At 36.6% G+C, this 24,092-nt stretch overlaps 1 protein-coding gene across 4 annotated transcripts in view; it reads right to left on the reverse strand.

Annotated features, from left to right (window-relative positions):
• LOC150107189 (uncharacterized) overlaps nt 1–21,035 on the reverse strand; it is a 217,939-nt gene extending 196,904 nt beyond the window's left edge. For 3 of the 4 annotated variants that reach the window (XM_090391050.1, XM_090391047.1, XM_090391049.1), the window contains exon 1: nt 20,670–21,033. In XM_090391050.1, the coding sequence (XP_090247176.1) occupies nt 20,670–20,721 (52 nt within the window). In that variant the 5' untranslated portion in view covers nt 20,722–21,033. Of the gene's footprint in view, nt 1–20,669 lie in introns of all 4 variants that reach the window. The other variant, XM_090391048.1, reaches the window with a different exon arrangement.
• Nucleotides 21,036–24,092: the final 3,057 nt, after the last annotated feature.

Below are 24,092 nucleotides of genomic sequence, written 5' to 3' on the forward strand. Positions count from 1 at the left end.
GTTTAAAAAATTTAACCAAAGGGAGTTCATGCAGTGTAATGTGTGCGAGATGTATGCTTTTCCGAGAGCGGCTGGAGTTTGGTTTGAGAGCGATAGTGGTGAGAAATGTGCCGAAAGTGTCATGAAAGCGAGGATTTGAAGTGTGTCTCAGGTCGCAAGATTGACAATAGTAGATGAAAGTCATAATGCTATAGAAAATAGTGATGTGATAGAAAATTGTGATGTCGCGCCAGATGTGATAGAAAATTGTGATGTAGCGCCAGATAGTATTGAGAGTGGGGTTGAAAGTGAGAGTAAAAGTACAGTGCAAGAGAATGGTTTGACTGATAAAAGCAGCAGTTGGAGTGATTAAAAAAATGTCTACCGAGTGGATCAGCTAACAGAAAGAAGCAAATGTGTTAAGAAAAATGAGAGCATGATCGGGAGTGAAAGAAGAATTAAGGAGTGAGTATTGTATGGTGATTCAGTAGTAAAAGGTGTAATAGATGAGAGTTTGACAAAATCGTGCTTTCCGGGATGCGAAAATTAATGATGTAAATGAGACTATTAGAGCACAAAAGCATAGGATGAAAGAAATGATAGTAGTGGCAGGAACGAATGATTTAAAAGGTGAAAAATTTGCTATGAGAGAGGACTTGAAGGAATTACTAGAGGTAGCAAAAGAAAAGACTGAGAGAGTTAAGATTGCGAGTCTGTTGCTGCGGTATAACAGAGCAGAGTTGAGAAGGAGGGCCATAATTGCTAATGACTCTATGCACAGGTTATGCAGGAGGAGTGATGTGGAGCTTGTGGATGTGTGGAGTGAGTTTGTTGGGCAAAAGGACTTGCATCTGAATGGATTTGGTGTGTGGAGACTGGAAAAAGTGTTGCTGAATGAAGTGAAAGTGGATGTGAAGAATCAGGGAAACTAGAGCTATTGGGGGGGGGGAGCTGTTGAGTGGATATGCAGACATCAGTGAGGCAGTTGAGTGTAAGAATGTGTATAATATGCCTGAGCTAATACGTAGGACAACAAACCAGAATGGGATAGTTAGCAGAAGACATCAAGATAAAGGTGGGACTAATGGGCTTCTGCACTTTATGTATACAAATATCAGAAGTATCAGGAACAAGAAGGAGGAATTTTTGGCCTTGGTTGGCTCTTCCTGGCCACAGGTTATTGTCATTAGTGAGACATGGCTGACAGAAGATGATACAGTTAGTGGGATAGAATGTGTAGGATACAGTGTGTTCAGGAGGGACAGAAAGAAAAGAATGGGGGAAGGAGTGTTATTGATGATAGCTGATGAACTGCAGCCAAAGAGAATAGAAGTTCAACTGCAGGATAGTGAAAATAGCACATAATGAAGCTATCTGGTGTGAGATTGAGGCCAGCAGAACAAAATATACAGTTGGCTGCTGCTATAGACCAGGCGACGGAATAAATTATGCAGATAGTATGCATAAACAAATAGACTCAATTAGTGGAGGATAGGTAATTATTATGGGGGATTTCAACTATGGTAACATTGATTGGAAGGAGAAGTGGACACATGGGAGGAAGGAATGGGTATTATGCAGTTACTAAGGGATAACTACCTGAGACAGCATGTAATGGAATATACTATTGGTTTGAGAGTGCTTGACCGAGTTTTTGCATCTGAGAATTTGACTGTAATGAATATGACCACATCGCCACCAATTGAGAGTGATCATAAGGTCTTGACCTGGGAGGTGGCTAAATCCATGGAATTTTCAATTAAGACAGAGTACATGTGGAATTACTGGGCTGGTAAGTATGACAAGCTTAGGAGATTGCTTGGTTCAGTGCCATGGCATGTAAAATTGCAAGGGCTGGATGTTGATAGTGCATGAGAAGCAGTAAAGAAGCATTTGAAGGAGGTAATTAAATTATGCAAATTATCGACCGATCAGCATATCAGGAGTCATTATCAAGGTTTTGGAGAAAGTAGTCAAGAGCAAAATACAGGAAGGAATGGATAGATGATAATGGGATACTGTATGGGGGATAGCATGGTTTTGTGAAGGGTAGATAATGCCTTAGTAACTTGCTCAAGTTTTATAACACATGAACTGGATAAGGGTAATGGGTTTACAGTGATACTGCTGGACCTTGCTAAGGCCTTTGACAGGATACCACATGGAATTGTAATCAGTAAACTGCAGCAAATGGGGATGGATATAGGGTTGGTGAGATGGATTAGGAGGGTGGTTGATGGAGAGATATCAGAGAATAGTTTATTTAGGAGTAGAGTCCAAAAGAAGGCCTGTGACTAGTGGTGTGCCACAGGGTTCTGTTCTTGGACCACTGCTATTTAATTTGTTCATTAATGATATAGGAAAGGATCTGAGAGGAAATTTTCCTTTATTTGCTGATGATGCAAAATTGGGTAGAGCAATAGTGAATGCACATGATGTCAAAATTTTGCAGGATGATTTGGATAGATTGGAAGACTGGGCTAAGGAAAATGGATGTCAGTTTAATGTAGCAAATGTAAGGTTATGCATTTTGGGGTGAAAAGATTAGCAGCAATATACCACATTGGTGGAACTGTACTCCAGGAGATCGATGAGGCCAGGCGACTTGGGAGTGTTGGTGGATAGGGAGATGAGGTTTAGGGGGCACATTGCAAAAGAAGCTAAATCAGTTCATCAACTCACTTGGTTGTTGAAAAATACCTTGACAAGCAGAGACAAGCAAGTTATTGTTCCTCTTTATCAAGCCTTGATAAGACTCCATCTTGACTACTCTGCCCAGATCTGGGCATCAGGGTTTCTTCTTGACGGAGAGGAGGTAGAGAGGATCCAGAGGTGAGCCAAGATGATAGCTGGTCTATGGAACGAACCTTACAAGAACAGGTTGAAGATCTGTGGGTTACAGAAATTGGTTGATTGGCGGAAAAGGGTGATATGATTGAGACATTCAAACTGAAGGGTTTTTACAAGATTAATTCAGAGGAAATTTTTCAGAAAAGGTCTCGTGGTGGGAGAACTAGTGGGCCATCCATGGAAACTGAGCAAGAGTGTAGTTAGCAAGGTTTTTTACTTTGAGAGTGGTGAATGAGTGGAATAAGCTGCCTGAGTTTGTTGTGGGTGCCATGACTGTAAATGAGTTCAAAGCAAAATATGATAGATACTGTGTAGATGTTGAATAGTTGTTCCTGGTATGATGTTTAGGGTCTCCCTCGATGAGTCTAAGGACTCCTTGGAGTTGCCCATAATAATAATAATAACAACATAAATCCTACCACCACCACCAAGCATACAAATCACATGGGGTGGAGGACCAAACCATTAATGCAGGTCCACTGAAAATATACTGCATATACTGTATAACTGGAGCCTCCATATAGTCAGTATAGATGAAGCCCTTTGGTCAGAAAGATCTGGGTTTGATTCTCGTCAGTGATGTGGGGAACCTTTATCTGGTCTCTTTCAATGAAAGGTGAGTTAGCCAGTCTCATATGAAGGTAGGGGAGTTTTTTCACCTAGAAACTCGGGTTTTACGTCTCCCAAAACAGGCAAACTAGTCGTGTGAACACACGTGGAATCATGAATACATCCCAGCCATATGCTGGTCCTGAGTCCGGATAAAATTGGGGTGGTTAGGGAAAACAATGGTGAATTACCCTGTAAAAATCTCACCAGGAACACTTTGTGGGCAATGCCTACAACGTCACCTAGGGTCAAAAATGACTGAAAGGGAAAACCACCATATATCTAAAAAACAGTTAATAGAAAGAGACTTAATTAAAATTTTAGTTACAACTCAAGCATTGCTAGTGACAGTAGACCTGAATACTAAGCACATATCTGGAATAGATGAACTACAAACCAAAAGGGCAGAACTCTAAACACTTTGCTGCCACTAAAAACATCGTGATCCTAGGCTCTCCAGAACCCATGTACTACAATTTGGCAGGATTTCCTAATGTTCCTGACATAGAAATACTACAAAATATCATGCATTAATACCAAATAAGTGTGATGGACAACCTCAGTTTTCTGAGATACTAGAATTCATATACAAATATATTTCTGGATTTATTCCCATTCATGTGCTGTCTTCTATCTAGGAGGTTGACTCCATGATGTGACTCATGTTTAACTATGGGTGTAACAACATGTTGTGAGGAGCCAATCTCTTCCACATATTGTTGTAAGTATTCATAGCTGTAAATCTGTTCTGAGGGATGAAAAACCTGAGTTTCTGGGTAAAAAAAAAACAGATAAAGGTTCCTCATGTCATAAATAGGAATCGAACTCAGGTCTTTCCAAGCAAAGGGCTTTGTCTATACCGACTGAGCTATGGAGGCTCTCCTGGATCTATAACAAGTTTCAATTATACCATTTATTAGATGTGATTTCTCAATACATTTCTCGAGCAATTTCTTTTTCTCCTAACCCATCCCAGATCTTACTTCAAATCCCTGCATTTGTTCTCCTACATCCTAGGCCATCCCATTCCTTTCTTGTCTACACATTCACTTCCTCTTTGAGCATTGACCTTTCTCACGCTGTGCTCCCATATCCAACCTGAGTTTCTCCATTTCCCTGTTTGTCTTGCACACTGGTTTTCTCATTCTCTACACTCATTGTACCCATTTCTCCATTCATAAGCACCATTTCAATCCCACCTTCCTTATTCTTCAGTCTTTCATCGCTTCTTACTTGATTGGATTCATTCTCCATACCAATACTCTCACTTCCAACACCAGTCTCTCCAGATGACTCAAAAAAAAAAAAAAAAAAAAAAAAAAAAAAAAAAAAAAAAAAACATTTAAACGTACAGTTCAATTTGTCCCTCAAACTCATTCCACGCATTAATAAACTGTATCCTTTCTCTTCACACATTTCTGCTAACATATCATTCATAATATTGCTTTCTGCCTCGCTTCATCTCATTGCTGTCATACCTGTCTACCTTTCGTATTGCGCTATTATCTTTTATTCTTCTCCACAACCTCCTGATATCCAGTCTTACATTCTCCGCATTCCCTGTTAAGTCATTTGTTCCAATACAAACTCTTTCGCTCAATTACCCCTGATATCAAAAGGCTTACTCACTCAGATGATGACTGTAGTTTTCGGTTTGCTGTATAGTTGGTGAATTGAGTAGTGGAGACAGAGTTGTAGAGTAGGTGCCCTTCCTCGATGAGTCATTGGACTCCCTGGAGGTGTCATAATAATAATAATAATCCTTGCTCTCTGCCTCGCTTCATCTCATTGCTGTCATACCCGTCTACCTTTCCTATTGCGCTATTATCTTTTATTCTTCTCCACAACCTCCTGATATCTTAGTCTTACATTCGTCTTGTTCTCCGTTAAGTCATTTGTTCCTATTACCAATACCAACTCTTTCACTCAATTACTCCTGATATCAAAAGGATTAATCACTCAATTCATTTTACCTCTAGGAAAAGAGGTTTGTGCATCTTCTCATTTATCACACCTCATCATCATCATCAAATTCCTGCCATGTACCCTCAAGGGATGTACAGGATATGATAATACTGCATGAAAATTTTACATTATTACTAACTTCCTATCTACAATTTTCCTCCAAATCAGTCTGTTACCTGCCAAGATTCCAACATTATCAGATCTTATATTTCTATCATCTTCTAAGGCACTTTTTACCGTATCAATCCACTGGGTCTTCCTCTGGGTCTTTTTCCTTGTCAGCCTGGAAGAGAACACTTGTTTATTGTCAGTCACACAAGCTTGTTTGCCATCAACCCGCTCACCAAATTACTATATAATTGCAGGATTTTGGACAGCTCTTCCCTTGGGGCCATACCATATGCCCTTTCCAGATCTAGAAAATTTAAATACAGATCACTGTTATATTCCCATATAATAAAGGATACTTTGTTATAATGCTTGACTATTTGTTTAAATAAAAAATCTGATCCTGGCAATCCTTATTTGACTTAATCTTCCTCAAGTTTCTCTTCTACAATTTTTCTTAACTATGTTTGCATAAATCTTACCTGGAAATAATAAATGGGGAAATTTCTCTGTAATTCTCATGCTGTTTTACAGATAGCTGTACTCCACTTACTTGAATTTGACCTTCTGAATTATGCAGTGTAGCCACTGTAAAAACTTTTATACCTCCAATATACAAAAATTTCTAATTAAATATTATCTACTCCAGCTGCTTTTCCACATTTCAGGTTTCTGACAAATTTTTCTACCTCACATATCGATATGTACTCCTGAGCATTTCTCTTGAATATTTTCTGCCACTGTTTCATCAAAGATACAATCATTCAAAATAATTACTCCAGACTTTCAAAATATCTTTATCATCTCTAGTTCATTTTACAGTAGTACTCTTTCCTCCATTTCTTCTCTTCTTTGATAGCCTCTAGAATATTTTTCTACCTTCATGATATTTATCTTCTATGTTATTACAATGACTTATATAGCACATACAGCTTAACTGCCTTACCATTTTTCTTTACATTCTCTTACACATATGTCAACTTATTCGCCAGGAACTTTCAATATAATTTATTACTTTTCTGGATTGCCTCTAATTTTCTTAAGCATCCCTCCCCATGAAGTTCTGATTTTTCTATGTTTACAGACAACTTCTTTAAATGACTCCTTGAAAGATGTTTCTTTAGATTAAAGAAACATCTTTCAATGTTTCTTTAGATTAAAGAGTAAAAATAAATAAAATGACATTTGACAATATGATGCTAGGCATCAAATTAAAAGATAAGAAGAGAAACACGTGGATAAAAAGCCAGATTCGTATCACTGACATCATTCTTCACCACAAGTGAATAAAATGAAAATGGGCTGGACATCTATCCAGAAGAGAAGATGAGCGATGGACCACCATACTAATGAACTGGATTTCAAAAGAAGGGAAATGAGGCCGAGGACATCCTGAAAGAAGGTGGAGTGATGAATTGTCAAATTTTGTTGGGAAAAATTGGTCAACCATTGCCAAGAAAAGAGAAAGGTGGAAGGAACTGGAGGAGGCCTTCATCCAGCAGTGGACAGAAAATAGCTGAAAAGAAAAAGTAGTCAGAGAACTAGGGATCATTTCATGGCAGTTGTGTAAGACTATGGTTAGTAGGGATGTGCAGACCAGATTTTTTGCATGGAGAGTGGTGAGTGAGCAGAATGGATTGCCAGAATTGGTTGCAAGTTTCCTGATGATGAATGGATTCAAAGAGAGGTATGATAGGATTTGTGTGTGATAGTTGATTTGGGTCTCCCACAATGAGTCTTTGGACTCCGTGGAGATGCTGCAAAATAATAATAATAATAATAAAATAAAAAACTTACTCTATTATTTAATGGATATAGTGAGACCTTGACACAAAAAATGTGATAGCCTCTTCCAGATTGCAATCTGATGTTAAAAGGATCAGCATATTCTACCTTAAAGGAACATTTGAACAAATAGCAAGGTCCCTTTGCAGATATAATTTGTAGACCATCTTTAAACCAGTCCAGAAATTGTCATCTTTCTTACTCTACCTATCAAAGAAACATAACTTTTATCCTTGCCTGGTGTTTATCAAATACCTTGTTCTTACATCTTTGCTATTTTGGAGAGACTGACTATTCTGCTACTATTAGAGTCCAAGAACATCAAGATTATATAAGATTTTTTGAATCTGATGGTTCAGGCCTTAGTTCTCATGCCATTGACACTAGACAGAGTGCACTGAAACCATACCAAGATGATTAGCTACAGTAAGTTCAAATTTGAGCATCTGTTTTTTGAATCATGTGAAGTCCTACATCATCATCATCCTAATCAAACAGATTGTATAGTTAAAACTCTAAGTTTTGGGAAGCGATTGCTGTTAATTGTTTATAATTTCTAATTAATTAATTATACACATATACACACATCTCTGAACTCTAATAGTGTTTCCTCCTACTGTACTGCTGTGACTATGACACATGATATTATACGCATGCTGAATCTGAATCAGAATTTAAATGTTTTTACTTCTTCTGCCTCCTCACTGAATGAAGCCCATGACATATTTGAGCAAAATATATGTAATAAATTCAATTTAGTTTTCTCTTACATCTGTAAAACCATTATTTAAAACATATAAGCACATCTGTATTAAACATGTAATAACTTATTCTTACAGTGAAATTTATTATGCTTGTTCATTTCTCCAAATTTTCTAAAAACAATTCTATAATGTCTAGTATTCATTTCCTACTCTACTGTTTAGATCCCCAAAAGAACCAACTTTTCTTTTTACATGTCATCTTTTCTTTCACTCTCTCTCTCTGTAATGACTCAAAAAATTCCTGTATTTTTTTTTCTTAGAAGAATCTTCTGTGTGACGATATGCACAAATAAGTCTTATCGTCCAATTTCCCATCGACCCACCTTGCTCTACTTGAAAATGCTTGCCATTCAAGATGTTTATCTTCATGTTCATTGTTGAATAATACTTGCTTAGCTGCATCTTAATTTCCCTATCATTATTGCCAGAATATAATGTTAATCATATATTTATTATATTTTGAAGAATGAAGAGTTAGCTGTAACGAGGAAGATGGTGCAGTTTCGTGGCGTGGACATTAGTCACAGGACAATGCATGAGCAAATGCAAAAACGTCTGGCAAGTAGTTCAGCTGAGAACAGAAAGAAAGAGTTGCAAGAAAAGAGAAAGGAATGCCTGACTAAGAGAGAAGGAAAAATTAAGGAGTGAGTCTTGTACAGCAATTCTATTATAAGAGGTGTGCTTGGCAAGAAAGAGAGTATGGTGAAATTGTGCTTCCTGGGTGCAAAAATCAATGATGTTAGCTAGGCTATTAGAATGCAAAAAGGATAAAATAAAAGACTTGATTGCTTTGGCTGAAACAAATGATTTGAAAGGAGACAGATATGGTATGAGGGAAAACATGAAAGAGTTACTGAAAGTGGCAAAAGAAAAGAATGAGAGAGTTAAAATGGTGAATCTGCTGCCACAGTATGAGAGAGAGAGCTGAGTAGAGAAAGATGACCATGATAGCAAATGAGTCAATGCATAGATTATGCAGGAGGAATGATGTGAAGTTTGTGGATGTGTGGCGTGAGTTTGACAGACGAAAGGATTTATACAAGATGGATGGTTTGTATTTGAATGGATTTAGTGTTCGGGTCTGGAAAAAGTGTTGCTGAGTAATGTGAATTCAATGTGCAAAATCAGGGAAACTAGAACTTTGGGGGGGGGGAGCTGTTGAGTGAGTACACAAGTACCAGTGAGGCAGCTGAATGTAAGAATATGCAGAAAATGCGTAAGTTAGTATCACTGGTAACAAATCAGAATGGGAGAGTTAATATAAAGCATAAGGACAGTGGTGGTCCAGGGACATTGCCCTTTATGTACACTAATGCCATGAACATTCAGAACAAGAGAAAGGAGTTTTTGACATTGGTTAGTTCATCTTGAGAGCCTCCATAGCTCAGTCAATATAGATGACCCTTTGGTCAGAGAGACCTGGGTTCAATTCCCGTCAGTGACATGAGGAACCTTTATCTGGTCTCTTTCAACTAAAGGTGAGTTAGCTAGTCTCACACCGAGGTAGAGGGTTTTTTTCTCCCAAAAACTCGGGTTTTTCATTCCTCAGAACAGACAAACTGGCCAGTAGAACACATGGAATTTACAGACAAGAATATCTAGAGGCAGAGGTAACTGCCATATCCTCGTATTACAGTTAGGAAATCCAAGGATACTTGGAAGGCTGTTAAAGCTATAGATAGATAAATATTTCATCTTGGCCAAAGGTTATTGACATTAGTGAGACACGTCTGACTGAAGATGATATACTTAGTGGGATAGAATGTGAAAGGGTATAGTGTTTTCAGGGAGGACAGAGAGAAAAAAATGTGAGAGGGAGGGGTACTGTTAATGACTGCAGATGAACTACAACCAAAGAGAGTAGGAGTTGTCAGAAACTGCAGGCCAGGAATAATACATTTGAGGCAATCTGGCCAGCAGAACAAAATATACAGTTAGTTGCTTTCACAGACCAGGAGATGTAAAGGATGATGGAGACAGTATGCATCTGAATGCTCAATGAGTAGAGGGAAGGTAATTATTATCAGGGACTTCAACTATGGGAACACAGATCAGAAAGGGAAAGGACACAATGGAAGAAGGAAATTTTGTAGTTAATGCAGAATAATTACCTGAAGTAGCATGTGATGGAGTGTACTAGAAGTTTGAGAGTATTAAATCTAATAACTGCATCAGAGAATTGGTCTGTAACTAATATGACCACATTGCCACCAACTGGTGAGAGTGATCTTCACCTGAGAGGTGGCAAAATATGTGGAACTTTCAGTTAAGAGGAGGGTATAATATGAAATTAACGGCTTACCAGCCGTTATTTCCATATTATCTATTTGATCCCACTATTTGATCACAAAAGAAATGAAGAAATTATGAAAGAATTAAACCAAGAAAAAATTTTAAAATATAAACACAAATGGATGGAACACGTTCAAAGAATGAAAACAGAAAGATTACCAAAACAAGCCTTAAAGTACAAGTCATTAGGAAAAAGAAAACCAGGACGTCCTCTTAAACGATTCAACGATGACTTCTAAGGGCGGAACAGGCCATGCTAGGCCTAAATCCTTGATACGCATGATGATGGCTGGTAAGTTTGATAAACTTATGAGATTTCTTGGATCGGTGCCAAGGCATGAGAACTGCAATAGTTGGATGTTGATAGTGCATGGGAAGTGGCAAAGGAGTATTTGAGGGAAGTAATAGCAGATTGCATGCTTAGAGTCATGAGAATAAATCAAGTAGGAATTAAATGGATAAATACATTAAGCAGGAGCTACAAAAAAAAAAAAAAAAAAGAGAGAGAAATTTGTGGAGGGAATTCAATGAGAAAGGTGACCAGCAGGCACATGAGCAGTAACAAAGCACAGACCAGATGGATAACCAGTATAGTAAGAAAGACAAAATCAGAGTATGAGAGGAAATTAGCAGTATAAGCCAAAGATAATCGCAAAGAGTTCTTTTGTATGTTGCAAGTAAAAGAAAAAATGTTCATGGCAGAATGATTTTAATGAACATTGATAGTAGGGGGGTAAGTGAATCAGGCAAAATAGTAGAATTACTAAGTGAACACTTTGCAAGAGCATATCATCCATATGGAGATATTGCAATAATAAGATAGGCAAAAGCTTATATGGAAACTAAGGTAAATGAGTTGGAGGTGCATAGCATATTACAGAACCTTGATGTGAATACAGCTAAGGTATTAGATGGTATACCAGCTCGAGTTTTATGATAGGGCGCTAAGAAACTGGCAGTGCCTTTGACGACATTGTTTAATCCAGATTAGTCCCAAGATGGTGGAAAGAGGGGAAAATGGTTCCATTGCATAAAGGAGGCTCCAAGACTGAAGTAGCAAGTTAACAACCAATCAGCATCTCAGGAGTCGTAGTCAAGGTACTAGAGAAGATGGTTAAGACTAAAATACAAGAATAAGCAGACAAAAATGGGATACTATATGGGGCAACATGGTTTCGTGAAGTGTAGCTCTTACCTCAGTAACTTGCTCACCTTTTATAATACAGTGACAGCTGAGTTGGATAAAGGTAATTGGTTTACAGTGATACTGTTGGATTTTGCAAAGGCTAGGCTTTTGACAGGGATACATAGCATTCTAATCAATAAATTGTGGCACATATAAAGAATATAAAGTTGGTGAAGTGGATAAGAAGGTGACTAAAACAGCTCATCAGATTACTTGGTTAATGAAGAATACGCTGACAAGCAGGTTATTATATTTCTTTATAGGCCTCAATAAGACCACATGTTGACTACTGTGCACAGATTCTGGTCACGTGGGTTTCTTAGGGATGAGGAAGAGGTAGAGAGGATCCAGAAGTGAGTAACCAAGATGTCACATGTCTATGGAATGCACCTTATGGGGATAGGTTGAAGATTTGTGGCTACAGAAATTGCCTGACAGGCAGAAAAGGGGTGATATGGTTCAGACATACATATTACTGAAGGGTTTTTATAAGATTAATACAGAGGAAATATTTCAGAACAGGTCTGGCAGTGGAAGAGCTAGGGCTGTAAAAATTTGATGTTTCATTCTTTTATTTATTTAATATTTACTTATGTTTCTGTTACTGCGCCCTTGTAATATTTCTATCTTAAATCTGTCTATCGATTTCTTTATATATATCTATTTATTTCTTTAGACTTGTCTTCTATATTTTCATTTGTTAACTTTATTATGCTTTATCTTTATCCATTACCTTTCTATATAGTCGGTCAATCTTAATTCCTTTTCTCTACTTTCAGTATATTATACTTATACTTGAGATTTCTAGAAATTTATTTGATTATTCCAGACACCACTAAAATTCTCTAATTGGCATAAGAAATTATTTATACTTCCAGTAAAGTACCTCTATACAGTTAATTACAGTCATGGCTAACTCTTAACATAAAGTTCGTACCAAGTTTTAATTTCTTTGCCACTTACAGGATCGGATTTTATTTGAGAACAGTGCAGGTGCACTGTTCTCAAATAAAATTTGAGATTATTTAATATATTATAGTATATTTTATTTTATTTTTTTATATATAGTATATATAATACTATATAGTATAGTATAGTATAGTATATATATACTATACTATATATATATAGTATTAAGCACCTCCGTAGCGCAATTGGAAGAATGACGGTACATTGCACCCCTCGATTAGAAAAGCCCTAAGTTCGATTCTCGTCATGACGGAAGGAATCTTTATATGAACTTTTTCAATCGAAGGTGAGTAAGTCGATCTCATGTGGAGGTAGCAGGGTTTTTCTCCTGGAAACTCGGGTTTTTCATCCTGCATACAGACAAATCAGTCCTTCAGAACACATACAATTTACAGAGAAAAAATACTAGCTGTGGCGGTAGTGCTGGTGGGCAGTAGATGGCGCTGATGTTGTTGATTGGCAGTAGAAGTTTGGTGTAGTGGTGGAGACAGAGTTGTACAATAGGTGTCCTCCTGCGATGAGTCTTTGGACTCCTTGGAGGTGTCACGAATAATAATAATAATAATATCTAATAAAAGGAACACATGAGAAGGTAAGGATCAAAACATTGGATCAGAAGCTTAGATCAGTTCTCTGCATGTCTTACAGGTATGTCCAAGTCTTCTTCCAGTTATTCAGTTCTGACCCTTATGCAACCCTCCAAGCATATTTGTTATAATAATAAGAAACAAAAATGGTGATGATTTCTGATATTTACAGAACATCTTTCTAAGAATAAGTGATGCAAAAAATTAATTTTTTAATTAAAAAATGTTTTCATTTTTTTGCACCACTTGTTCACAGAGATTCCAGAAATTCATACAGTTATCAATGAACTCTTACAAGCAGCAGTCTTTCAGGATGGGGGGGGGGGGGGTCAAAGGAAGGAGGGCTTTTGTAGTAGCAGAAAGAGTGTGATGATAATGAGTGAGTGCCAGCAAAGGTATGAGTGTCACATATTTTAAGGTGAGCAAAATGTGCAATAGTTGTCAAATGAGATAACACTGCACATCATGCATGACTGCAAATGATGTTCTGAGACAGCTTTATGTGGGTGAAGATCAGGTAAAGACAGAATATGTGAGAAAGGAAGACAAAGACTAAGTTGAGGAGAATGAATGCAGATTAAAAGACTTGTCAGATTAACTGGTGCAAGGAAAACAAGAATTAGAAGTGAAACAAGTAAAGTGAAACAAGAAAAAGAACAAGGTAAGAGCAAAGAAGAGATAGGAAAAGAGAGAAGAAATAACGACAACAGGGTACAGGAGTAAGGATCTCTCTAGATGTAGGAAAGGAGAGTGAGTGAATGTGGAAGAATAAGGGATGCCAGTAAAAGAAGAATGATGGAGCTGTGAAGAGTGTGATGTATAGAAACTTGATGATTCATAATAAATTTAGTTTAATCCTTTATCCAAGTGTGAGCAAACAAAGCTTGCACCTGAAAATATCTTCAGGACTGAGGTAAGGTAGCACAACACCGGGCAACTCGTAACAAAGGTGGAGCAAGCTACCATCACTCCTATCACAGTATCTCCCATAATGCAAAACACATCTCCTTGCGGATATGTATAATGTTATGCATTAAAGGAAGGGCCACTGTCCAGTCTAGTTTCGACCTTTACTGAGGTCTCTTCAGTGGCAGCCAGGCCCAGAGGTGGAGATACCAAGCAGAAGCAATAGCGAGGTCATCTTTACCTATAGGAGTTGCCAAAAGGTGTGCCACCTTTTTATTAAATTACTCTGGATTTAGAGGAAGATGTTGAAAGTTTATTTTTCACTTGGTTAGACTATAATAAATTTAGTTTAATCCTTTATCCAAGTGTGAGCAAACAAAGTTTGCACCTGAAAATATCTTCAGGACTGGGGTAAGGTAGTACAACACCGGGAAACTCGTAGCAAAGGTGGAGTAAGATGATTCATAGTGTGCAGAATAGAATTTTAGAAGAGTGCATGACTATGGCAACAAAACAAGGTAAGAACGTAGATGAGATGACAATGATGATTCATAGATTGCATCTATCACTATCTACCAGACAGCATCTAAACATGGAAGGATGCAGGCAGTTTTGAGTGTTCTTCAGACAAGTGTGTATGTTAGGGGAAAGACACTACCGCTGCTAGTGGGGAAAATAACAGGAAGGATCAGCTGGAGACAATAACCTTGGGGAATGAGAGGATGTACAGATCTAGGGTTTCAGCTTTGAAATAATGCTGGATCTAATATCCACTTTACTTATATAATTTTGCATCACCGAACTGAAGCCTGGTTTTACGATGTACAAACACCAGGAGTATCCGGAATAAAATGAACGAGTTTATGATGATGATTTATGGTTTTAATGGTGCAAGAACAGCAAAGGTCATACTGCACCATATCAAATTTTATAGTAGTACACAAGGTACGTCAATCACAAACGTCCATGCCCACAGCGGGATTCACACACCATGACCTGTTGGTTGAAGAGTGGATGTGCTAACCAGGGCCAGCAGAGTTATGACAGTGACACCCTCAATATATTATTATTTTCATATCAATCTCCATGTAGTCAGCAGTTGAAGCATTTAAGAAGTTAAGAGACACCAGGTAAACCAGATAAACATGTTAAACCACACAGCCTAGGTTTAAGATGTTTATCACCTTAAACAGACAAAGGGCCATCCACAGAAGTGGCAAAAGGAATGGGGAGTAATAAAATGAGTAGCTTTTTTTTTCTTGCATGGAAAGTGCTGACAGAGATGAGAGTTCAAACAGCAAATGAGTTTAAGGAGTGGCATGATAAGTTTTGTGTTGTCTAATGCAGACCTTCCAAAATGAGTGTTATGAATGAAGGTGACAATCCTTCAAAGTTGCTACTGCCAACTTTTGAAGTCTGTTAAAAATGACACTTATAAAGGGTTTCATAAAAAGGGTTTCATGCCATGCCACAGGCATACAAAGCAATGGGATGCAATATATCAACAAAGTTAAATGAAAATTATCTTTAATGACATGCTGACAAGCAGCTGGTTAATAAAGCTTCTTGTATTTCTGAGTGATACAAGGAAAATAATTAAGGCTTTGCACAAATGACTTGAAAAATTAAAAAAAAAACAGGACATTGAAAAACAGTTGGGGGAATTGGTTGCAGCAAGTGAGTGATAACAGTATAGCTGGAAAAGTGGTTAGCATGCTATCTAGGAATGACACTAGTGAGCAGAGCAGAACAGAGATGAAGAATGATTGTTGAACTATGTGAAGCAAAGAGTGTACAATCTGTTAATGCAAAAAGAGTGAAACTGAAGAAATGCTGGAGTAGTTAAGAGAGATGGATTGCATTTGCTGGAATCACTTGTCAAGTGAACAGTATCAATGATCTTCAACCAACAAGCTGTGGATTTAAATTTCACTGATATGAAGGTGAATACCCTTAGGTTTGAATGTTTCTAATAGACTACATTTTACAATCTTTCAGTGAGTGGGATTGTATCAAATTATACTGATGGGAAAGAAAGATTGGAGAGGCTGTGAACTGGTAATGTAAGCATAGCTTATGCATTTTCAAAGAAATATTACTTCAAGGCATACTGATATAAATGCAATAAGTGTATGCATTGACTGAGTTAATGTGGCTAAGGATTATTGGTACATGTAAAAAATTTAACTGTGGACACAGGCAGGAATAAAAATGGAGAGATTTAGCATCTTCAGGGAGGAAGGAGTACTGCTAAGGATAAAATTATGCCTACTCAGGATGGAAGTAAATGGAGTAATATGCATAACAGCTTTTAAGCCTACAATCAGATGTAGGATAGAAAAAATGACTAACACGGTAAGGAAGATATGAGAGGAGGTTAGACATTCATACCATCAAAAAACAAAAGAGAGTTCTGCCATGTGGTAAGAGAGGAAGAATGATTATGGAAGGGTTGCAGTGCTGAATGGCTACAGTGGTAAAGTGAAAAATACAGAAGATATAGTACAATTATTTAAGAGTGGTGATGTGCAAAGCATAAAAGGAAGGAGAATACTAGAACTATAAGTGAATGAACTAGAGGTATTCAAGATATGTTAACTGAGGCTGGAACAATATGTTATTATTGTCTGAGACCTCCAGGAAAGCCATAGATCACCCAAACCAGCTGTCATACTTTCTCTTAAATTCACTCTTTACTTCAACAAGTAAATTGTTCCACTCACTCACCACTCTGTGAAAGAAAAGTCTAGTTCTTACCCCTTTTTTAACCACACACAAACTTTACTTTCAGGAATTTATTGGTTGATAACCTATAACACTTTCATTATTTTATAGACCTCTATAAAGCCCTTCTTTCTTCTGTTTAGTAATATCTGCAGTTCATATACTTGGAATTAGGGAATAATCTATATTCCCTAATCCCAATATCATTTTTGTTACTCTTCTTTACACCCTTTACAACTTCTTTATCCCCTCTTAATCTGTGCACAGTAACCCAGGTGCAGTCATATCAAGGCCTTGTAAAGAGACAAAAATGAATTCCTTGTCCTTATGTGTCAATGTTCATTTCAACATTAAACCTGATGAGAAATTATATTCTTCTTTTTTATATTCTTTATATTTTATATTCTATTTATATTCTTTATTAATCTACACAAGTGTGAAGTATATGATTAAGCTATTTGTATATAGAAGCTGTTGATTTTGCATCACATTGCCTCAGTATTCTGTAATGCGAAGCACTCTTTTCACACATGTATATGGTGATGAATTATGGGAAAAGTCAGTAACCAGACTGTTTTCAACCTTGCCATCTCATTTGAGAGAGCTAGAACCATGGAAATATCGACAGCTAAAAAAACAATGAAGTGGTCATATTTTTCATATACAAATAGCAAAATAGTGTACCACCATATCATTTAAATATTCTGGATTAAAGAATTTTAAAGGGAAGAGGGTTCCCCCACGTCTCTTGGATACAAAGACTTTCTAATCCTTTACTGAATCATGAGCAAACAAAAGTTTGTACATGAAGTATCTTCACAATTAAACTATTGATTTCACATCACATTACCTTTATTATCCCATAATGCAAAGCACATCTTCTTACAGAATGTATATCAATATGCCAATGCTTTATTATAGCAAAGGTTGGTCGATTGGTAGAGCCTCTGCTAATGGCTCACGCAAAAAGTTAAGCAAGTTTGATCGTGGTTAGTAGTTGGAAGGGATTCAATCGTTCAATGCTGTTGGCACACTCTCCCTCGATAAGTCTTTGGACTCCCTGGAGGTGTCAAATAATAATAATAATAATAATACACCAGTTGGGATGTTCTGATACTATGTCCTATGAGATATTTTATGCACCACAGCCTTGGTAATTTGTGTAAATGCAACTCTCCAATAGTTCTGTTGTCTAGCATCTTTTCTTATTTAAACAGTCCTTAATAATGCCCTACAATACAGTATTGCAGAAGGAGTGACCAAGATTTCTGGAATGACAATCAAATAACGCTTCAAAATGTGCTAGTCCTCTCACCATCCCCAAACATATGATAAGTATTTCATAACTGATGAAAAATCCACCTTACCTGAAACCAACACTGATAGAAAATTCATTTTTAAAGCTTTGGAACAAAACAATCTTCCAATATGACTAGTACCACCAGATGACTTGAGATTCAAATTATTACATGCAATGGAGTGCTCAAACTCTTCAAAATATGTGGGCTGCTTTTCATTCAGAAATAAGTTCCAGTCATATAGATACTCAATAACCTGCATTTATCTGAAAAGAAAACCTTTTCTTTAGTGTTATGAGAGTAATACAAAAAAAAATCTCAAGTAGCTTTTCAAAGGTTGCACTTTTTTTATAGCAGGACTCGACAAATACATTCGGCAGCGGAGAGTATATTCTGCCAATTTGCGAGTAACTACAAGCTGAACAAAATAAGCTTTTTTTATTTAATAAAAAAAAGAACTTTACAAACGACTTTTAAATAACTTTAAAAAATACAGATATTGATCAGTTTGTAGAACTTTTACTGATTTATTGAGACATATCATTAAAAAAATGGGATCTAGGATGAATACATTTGTTGTGTGGTAACTAGGAATTTGCATCATTTGTTGAGCTGTGTATTAGTATTATGGGTTTGGGAATACTAAGTTCACATATAACTGCTTCCATGAAATGAGTCTGAACTCAACAATTGTCTGTATACCAAGTTATATTATTATTATTACATGCCATCTCCAAGGAGTCCAAAGACTGATCGAGGGAGGGAGGGCGCTTACTCTACAACTCTATGTCTCCAACAACTACAGCAAACTGCAACTACTATCATCATCTATACCAATGCCATCTACTGCACACTACCACTAGTAATTTCACAGACAATCACAAATATCCATGCCCATGGTAGGATTTGAACCTGCAGCCTTTTGGCTGGAGAGCGGAAACGCTAACCACTTGACAATCCGGGCTGGCTTCCAAAACGACTTCCAGAAGTTATTGACACTGTGCACTTTTTTTTCCTGCCAATTTTTTTTTTTTTTTTTTTTAAATCCGATGATCCAGCACATGAAGACAGGAGTGATTACCCCTTGTAATCCAGAAACTTGAACAAAATAATAACAATAATTATTATTATAACATACCGCCTCCATGGAGTCAGAGAACTCATTATGGGAGGTCCTACAACTACACAAGCCATTGTTTTCGCTGTCCCATCTACTAGTCACTAAATAGCATTATTGTCTATTAACTGCATATGTTCTCTGGTGTATTCTGCAGGATGAAAAACTCAAATTCCAAGAGAAAAATCTTGTTACCTCTGTATAAGGTTGGCTAACTCACCTTCAACTGAAAATGCTCATATAAAGATTCCTCTCATCAAAATGAGAAATGAACTTTGGCCTTTTTCCCAATTTGAAAGCAGATGCCCCATTGTTCTTCCAATTGTCCTACTGAGAAAACTTGTATATTTTATTGTGTGATAATATTGTGAATTTTCAGATAAAAAAAAAAGGGTGGGGGGGACTAAAATTTTTATGAATTATAACATAAATTTTTTAGATCTTTTTATTTCAAAAAACGGAAGTAAATTATATTAAAGCATTAAGAAACATTTCAAAATTTTACTGCTCAACTGTCTACCACCATATCTCAAACAGTACTCACCACTTTCCCAACCATTCTGTTCTCTTAACCACTATATTTTATTCAACCCTGGAAAGGTAGTTATTTTTAAATGATTATTGATATCCATGGGACATGATATCCACTATGATACAAATTCCTTGGAATGTGATACCCCTAAGATAACTTTTCGAAGTTAATGCCTTCATCCAAGATGTTTGTGCAACTTTCTACACATAGCTGGGTTTTGCTATTATTCATGGTATTTTTCACTATCAAAAGAGCTTGTTCTGATTTCAGTTATTTAGAGAATAATCTCGATAGTGTCCATGGCTATAACTAAGGAAAGTTTAGAATCATTAGAATGAATTTATTACCTTTTTGTGTCACTACATCACTTAGTGTCATGTGATTTCTTTGTATGTACCCAAGTAATAATGTTATTCATTTTACTCCATAAGCGCGGTTAGTAGTTGGAAGGGGACCAATCGTTCGATGCTGTTGGCACACTCTCCCTCGATGAGTCTTTGGACTCCCTGGAGATGTCAAATAATAATAATAATAATAATAATAATTACATAAGGAAAGCAAGTGTCCAGAATATGGAATAAGAAATTTGTATACAACTTCTGCTAGCCTGTAATCCTCAATTGGTTATTATTTGTTTATTAATGTTATTGACATTCATTGTAAATGTGTCATGTGATAAATACATTAATAATGCATGAAATATATCAATTTATCTAATAATCTTTAATAAAAATGTGGATGATACCCAAAGACACATTACAGCAATTTTATGAAGGTATTAGAGCAAAACGTTAGTACTCTGGTGCATTTGCTTTAAGGTAAGGCATATTTTCATTGCCCTCCCCCCTAAAACATTTCCAATACTGCACTAAATTAAATATTTCTTGTAGGGGGGGAGTCAAATAAGACATTACAGTAATAAACAATCCAAAATTGTGACATGCGCCCAAAAGTTACTACCTGACGATATTTTATTAGAGTATACGATAATCACATACCTAAAAAATTTGGATGGGTTGCTATAAGGAAAAAGAATAACCATATACTCATCACTTAAGCAATGCTGCGCCTACTCACACATCCTTGCAACAGTATCAAAATCCACACCCATATCGATTCTTCTGAAAAAGTTTAACGTTCGTTAGTTCACGCGAGTTTATGAGGAAAGTTATCTAGTTCAATTCTAGAAGTTTCTTTAAGTATAAATGAAATACACACACACATATAGGTAAAAATCTGTTTATTAATGAGTTTAAAAAAGTTTTTTCTTGATATCTGTATACATATCCACAAAAAGAACCATCAAAATGACTGTTTCCTAACTTTGTAGGCTATGTAAAATGTGAGAGGAAACATAACGTACGTTATAAATAAACGTGTTTCATATTACTTGCTAAACGAACATTACGTTTTTTTTTTGTTTTTTTTTTTTTCTTCAGGAGTTGTGATACAACCTCAAAGATGACGCGCTTTTCGATTCCATTCCCCTCTCTTTATTGCAAAGAGTTACTTAGGGAGCTCAAGATCCGCCCCCTTATCACTAGAGGAGATAACGATACACAAGTTCTGCATTTTGAAACGTGTGAAAATTTTATACTAATTAAATATATAAAGTCAAACGTATAACCATTATAATTTTTAATAATTAATTCTGAAGCTTATAATGATAATTAAAGTCCCTCCAGCAGCCGAGCTATTAACAATTGCTGCCTTTGGTCGGACACAAACTGAATTCGAATTCAGTTAGCTTATAGGAAGAGAAGCCAAGTCCAATTATTGCGACTTTTCAGTTGAAATTCAATCAGATATTCCCATGTGGATATGGATGGATATTTCATCCTTCAAGATAAAAGAACAAATTTTTCAAAGAGTATGTACATAAAAAGAAGACTATGTACCATTCTAGATAGAAACGCAATACTTGGATCAGAGCTCAGGCTAGGGTGAGAGGACATTATAACAGCCACTAAAACTTCCAAATGGCAATGGGCAGGTCATATTGCAAGAAGTAACACTCAAAATGGACAAATTAGATATCAGGATGGTATCCTAGAGATAAAGAGAGAGTGGGATGGTTAGATTAAAGAGATGACAGTGACATAGCTCCATATACGAATTAATGGAGGACTTGGTGGAGGTCTTCGTCCAGCTGTGGACAGTAAATGACTAATGATGATGTGATGTTGACTTCCTTAGAGCAACATTAGGTCTCGAAGAAGCCAAGTTACCTGACCATGATTGGCACTTACCAATCGGTGAAAAATATCTTTAATATACTTTCACTTTTATATTTATTTATATAATTAATTGTCTACTGCCCAACTAAAAAGTCACAGGTCCTAACTGGTATGGATAATTGTAAAGATTGAAGGTGAATTTCATTATCCAGTGTAAGACCACCATCCTGCTTATTAAAGATCCGAAATAGCTGGGAAAAGCACTAGGTCTTTAATGATGGTTTCGAAATATATAACTTTGACTGTTTTCGGAGCTAATTGATCTCTGGAAAAAGCAAGGAAGGTTTTCAATCACGTAACTTAAGAAAACCGATCGCAGAATCCACATTGTTTCAGATAATAATATATAATATTTGGGTTATGTACTTCTAGGTGGTAATACAGTAGTTATATAATATACTCTCCTTCTCCTCCTCGGATGCCATTTAAAATCATTGATAGTCTTGGACTCGCTCTCCGTCATCGGCTAAGGGTAGAGTTTGCCTACGTGCTAGTGTACAAAAGTTAGGGCTTAATGGCCTCGACAATCCTTTTGGGAAATAAACATCATTAGGGAATTCGTTTTTTTCAATGGGTACAATAGAATAAAATCCTCTACTGCCTTTTCATAACCCAAAGAGTGTAGATAGAACTTGGAACACTTTTACTTCTAATTTTGGAAATCGAAAAGCAGGCATCCTTCATCATTGTCATCATCAGTAATTGAGTTCATTTCTACCAATGATTTGCAGACTTGTGAGTAGCCAGAGTAGGAGAGATCACACAATCAATGTCTTAATCCTAATATGTGATTTCTAAGGTCGAATTTTCTGAGTTGCGTAATTAAAATATATCTTTCTTGGAAGAAAAATTCTTCGACCTGCACAAAAGGTAGACTAAGTAAAAAAAAAAAAACTCAGAAAAGTTCTTCTACTTGCCGACTAGAATTGAACCCATATTAATTTTTCTTAATAATAAAAGGCACTTTTTTTTTTTTTTTGCTTCTAGACAGGATTTTTTTCCACGGAAAAATCAAGTCAACCATGAAACTGAGAAAACTGTTATCCTATAATTCACGCTAGGAATATGAGATGGTAGCACAATTATTTGCCTCTTCCTTAAATCTCTTCCTTAAATATCATGGATAGTTATGAGTGCAGATACCATAAAGGATTGATGGTAGCGGATGGCATTCCTCCAATTTCCTAAAGTTAGATGGGGCTAAAGGAGCTCTACTTACGCTCTTTGAGAAACATAAAGCACTGCAAGATTTATTATTTATTGCTGTCGTTATAAAATATATTTCATAAGAGTAATATTTTGGTGACCAAATTTAATGCAAACACCTATAAAAATTATGAAAAAGTAGATAAATTATATATAAAACAAATAACTGTGTAGACATGAAATTGTGTTTCATTTGTGTTTCCGTAAACTGCGATGCCAGTAGAAAATCAATTATGGATTCGATTTGAGGTTCCGAGTTAGTTAAACTTTGTCACGCAAACAAGTTCTATCCTTCTGGAAACCGGGAGTATGTTGTCTGTGAAGGCAAAATAATGGAGACGGGGTGGTTACCTATTCTCAAAAGTTCGTGTTCGTTAGGGCTAAAATAACTCCCCCCCCCTTCACCCTCTGTAAATTAAAACACGTCAGAGGAAACACACTATCTGATCAAATACACATACGCACTAGTTGATCAAAAATATGCAAACGACTACTCATCCTGACATTCACTCTAATATTTTCATATTAGACATTAATATGGAATTAGTCCACCCTTTACTTCTAGAACAGCCATCAGTCTGGAAAGGGTTCCCAGTTCACTAGATTTTGTTATGTTTTGGGGGTTATTCTCTTCCATTTTTAATCAGTAAATGGTCACTGACGTCAGGCGATTCCGCCTAGCCAATTGGCATTCCAATTCATCACATAGGTGTCCGATGGAATTGAGATCAGGCTCCATGCAGAGTAGTCAAGTTCTTAAATACTCATCTCATCAAACCATTCATGTACAAACCACACTTTGTGGACAGTGGCATTGTCATGTTGATACATGATAGGAATGTTGCCTGGGCTTTAGAAACTGGGCTTTTATTCTTATGGAGTTTCTACTATAAGAAGTTAATGTGGTGATAAACAATGACTAACTGAAGTTGCTAGAATTCCAGTGAATAACTTTAATGTTCATGGCAATCAAGGTAC

This window comes from Typopeltis vanoorti, chromosome 4 (genome assembly GCF_054136105.1).
Source record: "Typopeltis vanoorti isolate ZY-2024b chromosome 4, IOZ_Tvanoo_1.0, whole genome shotgun sequence".
NCBI classification, from domain to species: Eukaryota; Metazoa; Arthropoda; class Arachnida; order Uropygi; family Thelyphonidae; genus Typopeltis; species Typopeltis vanoorti.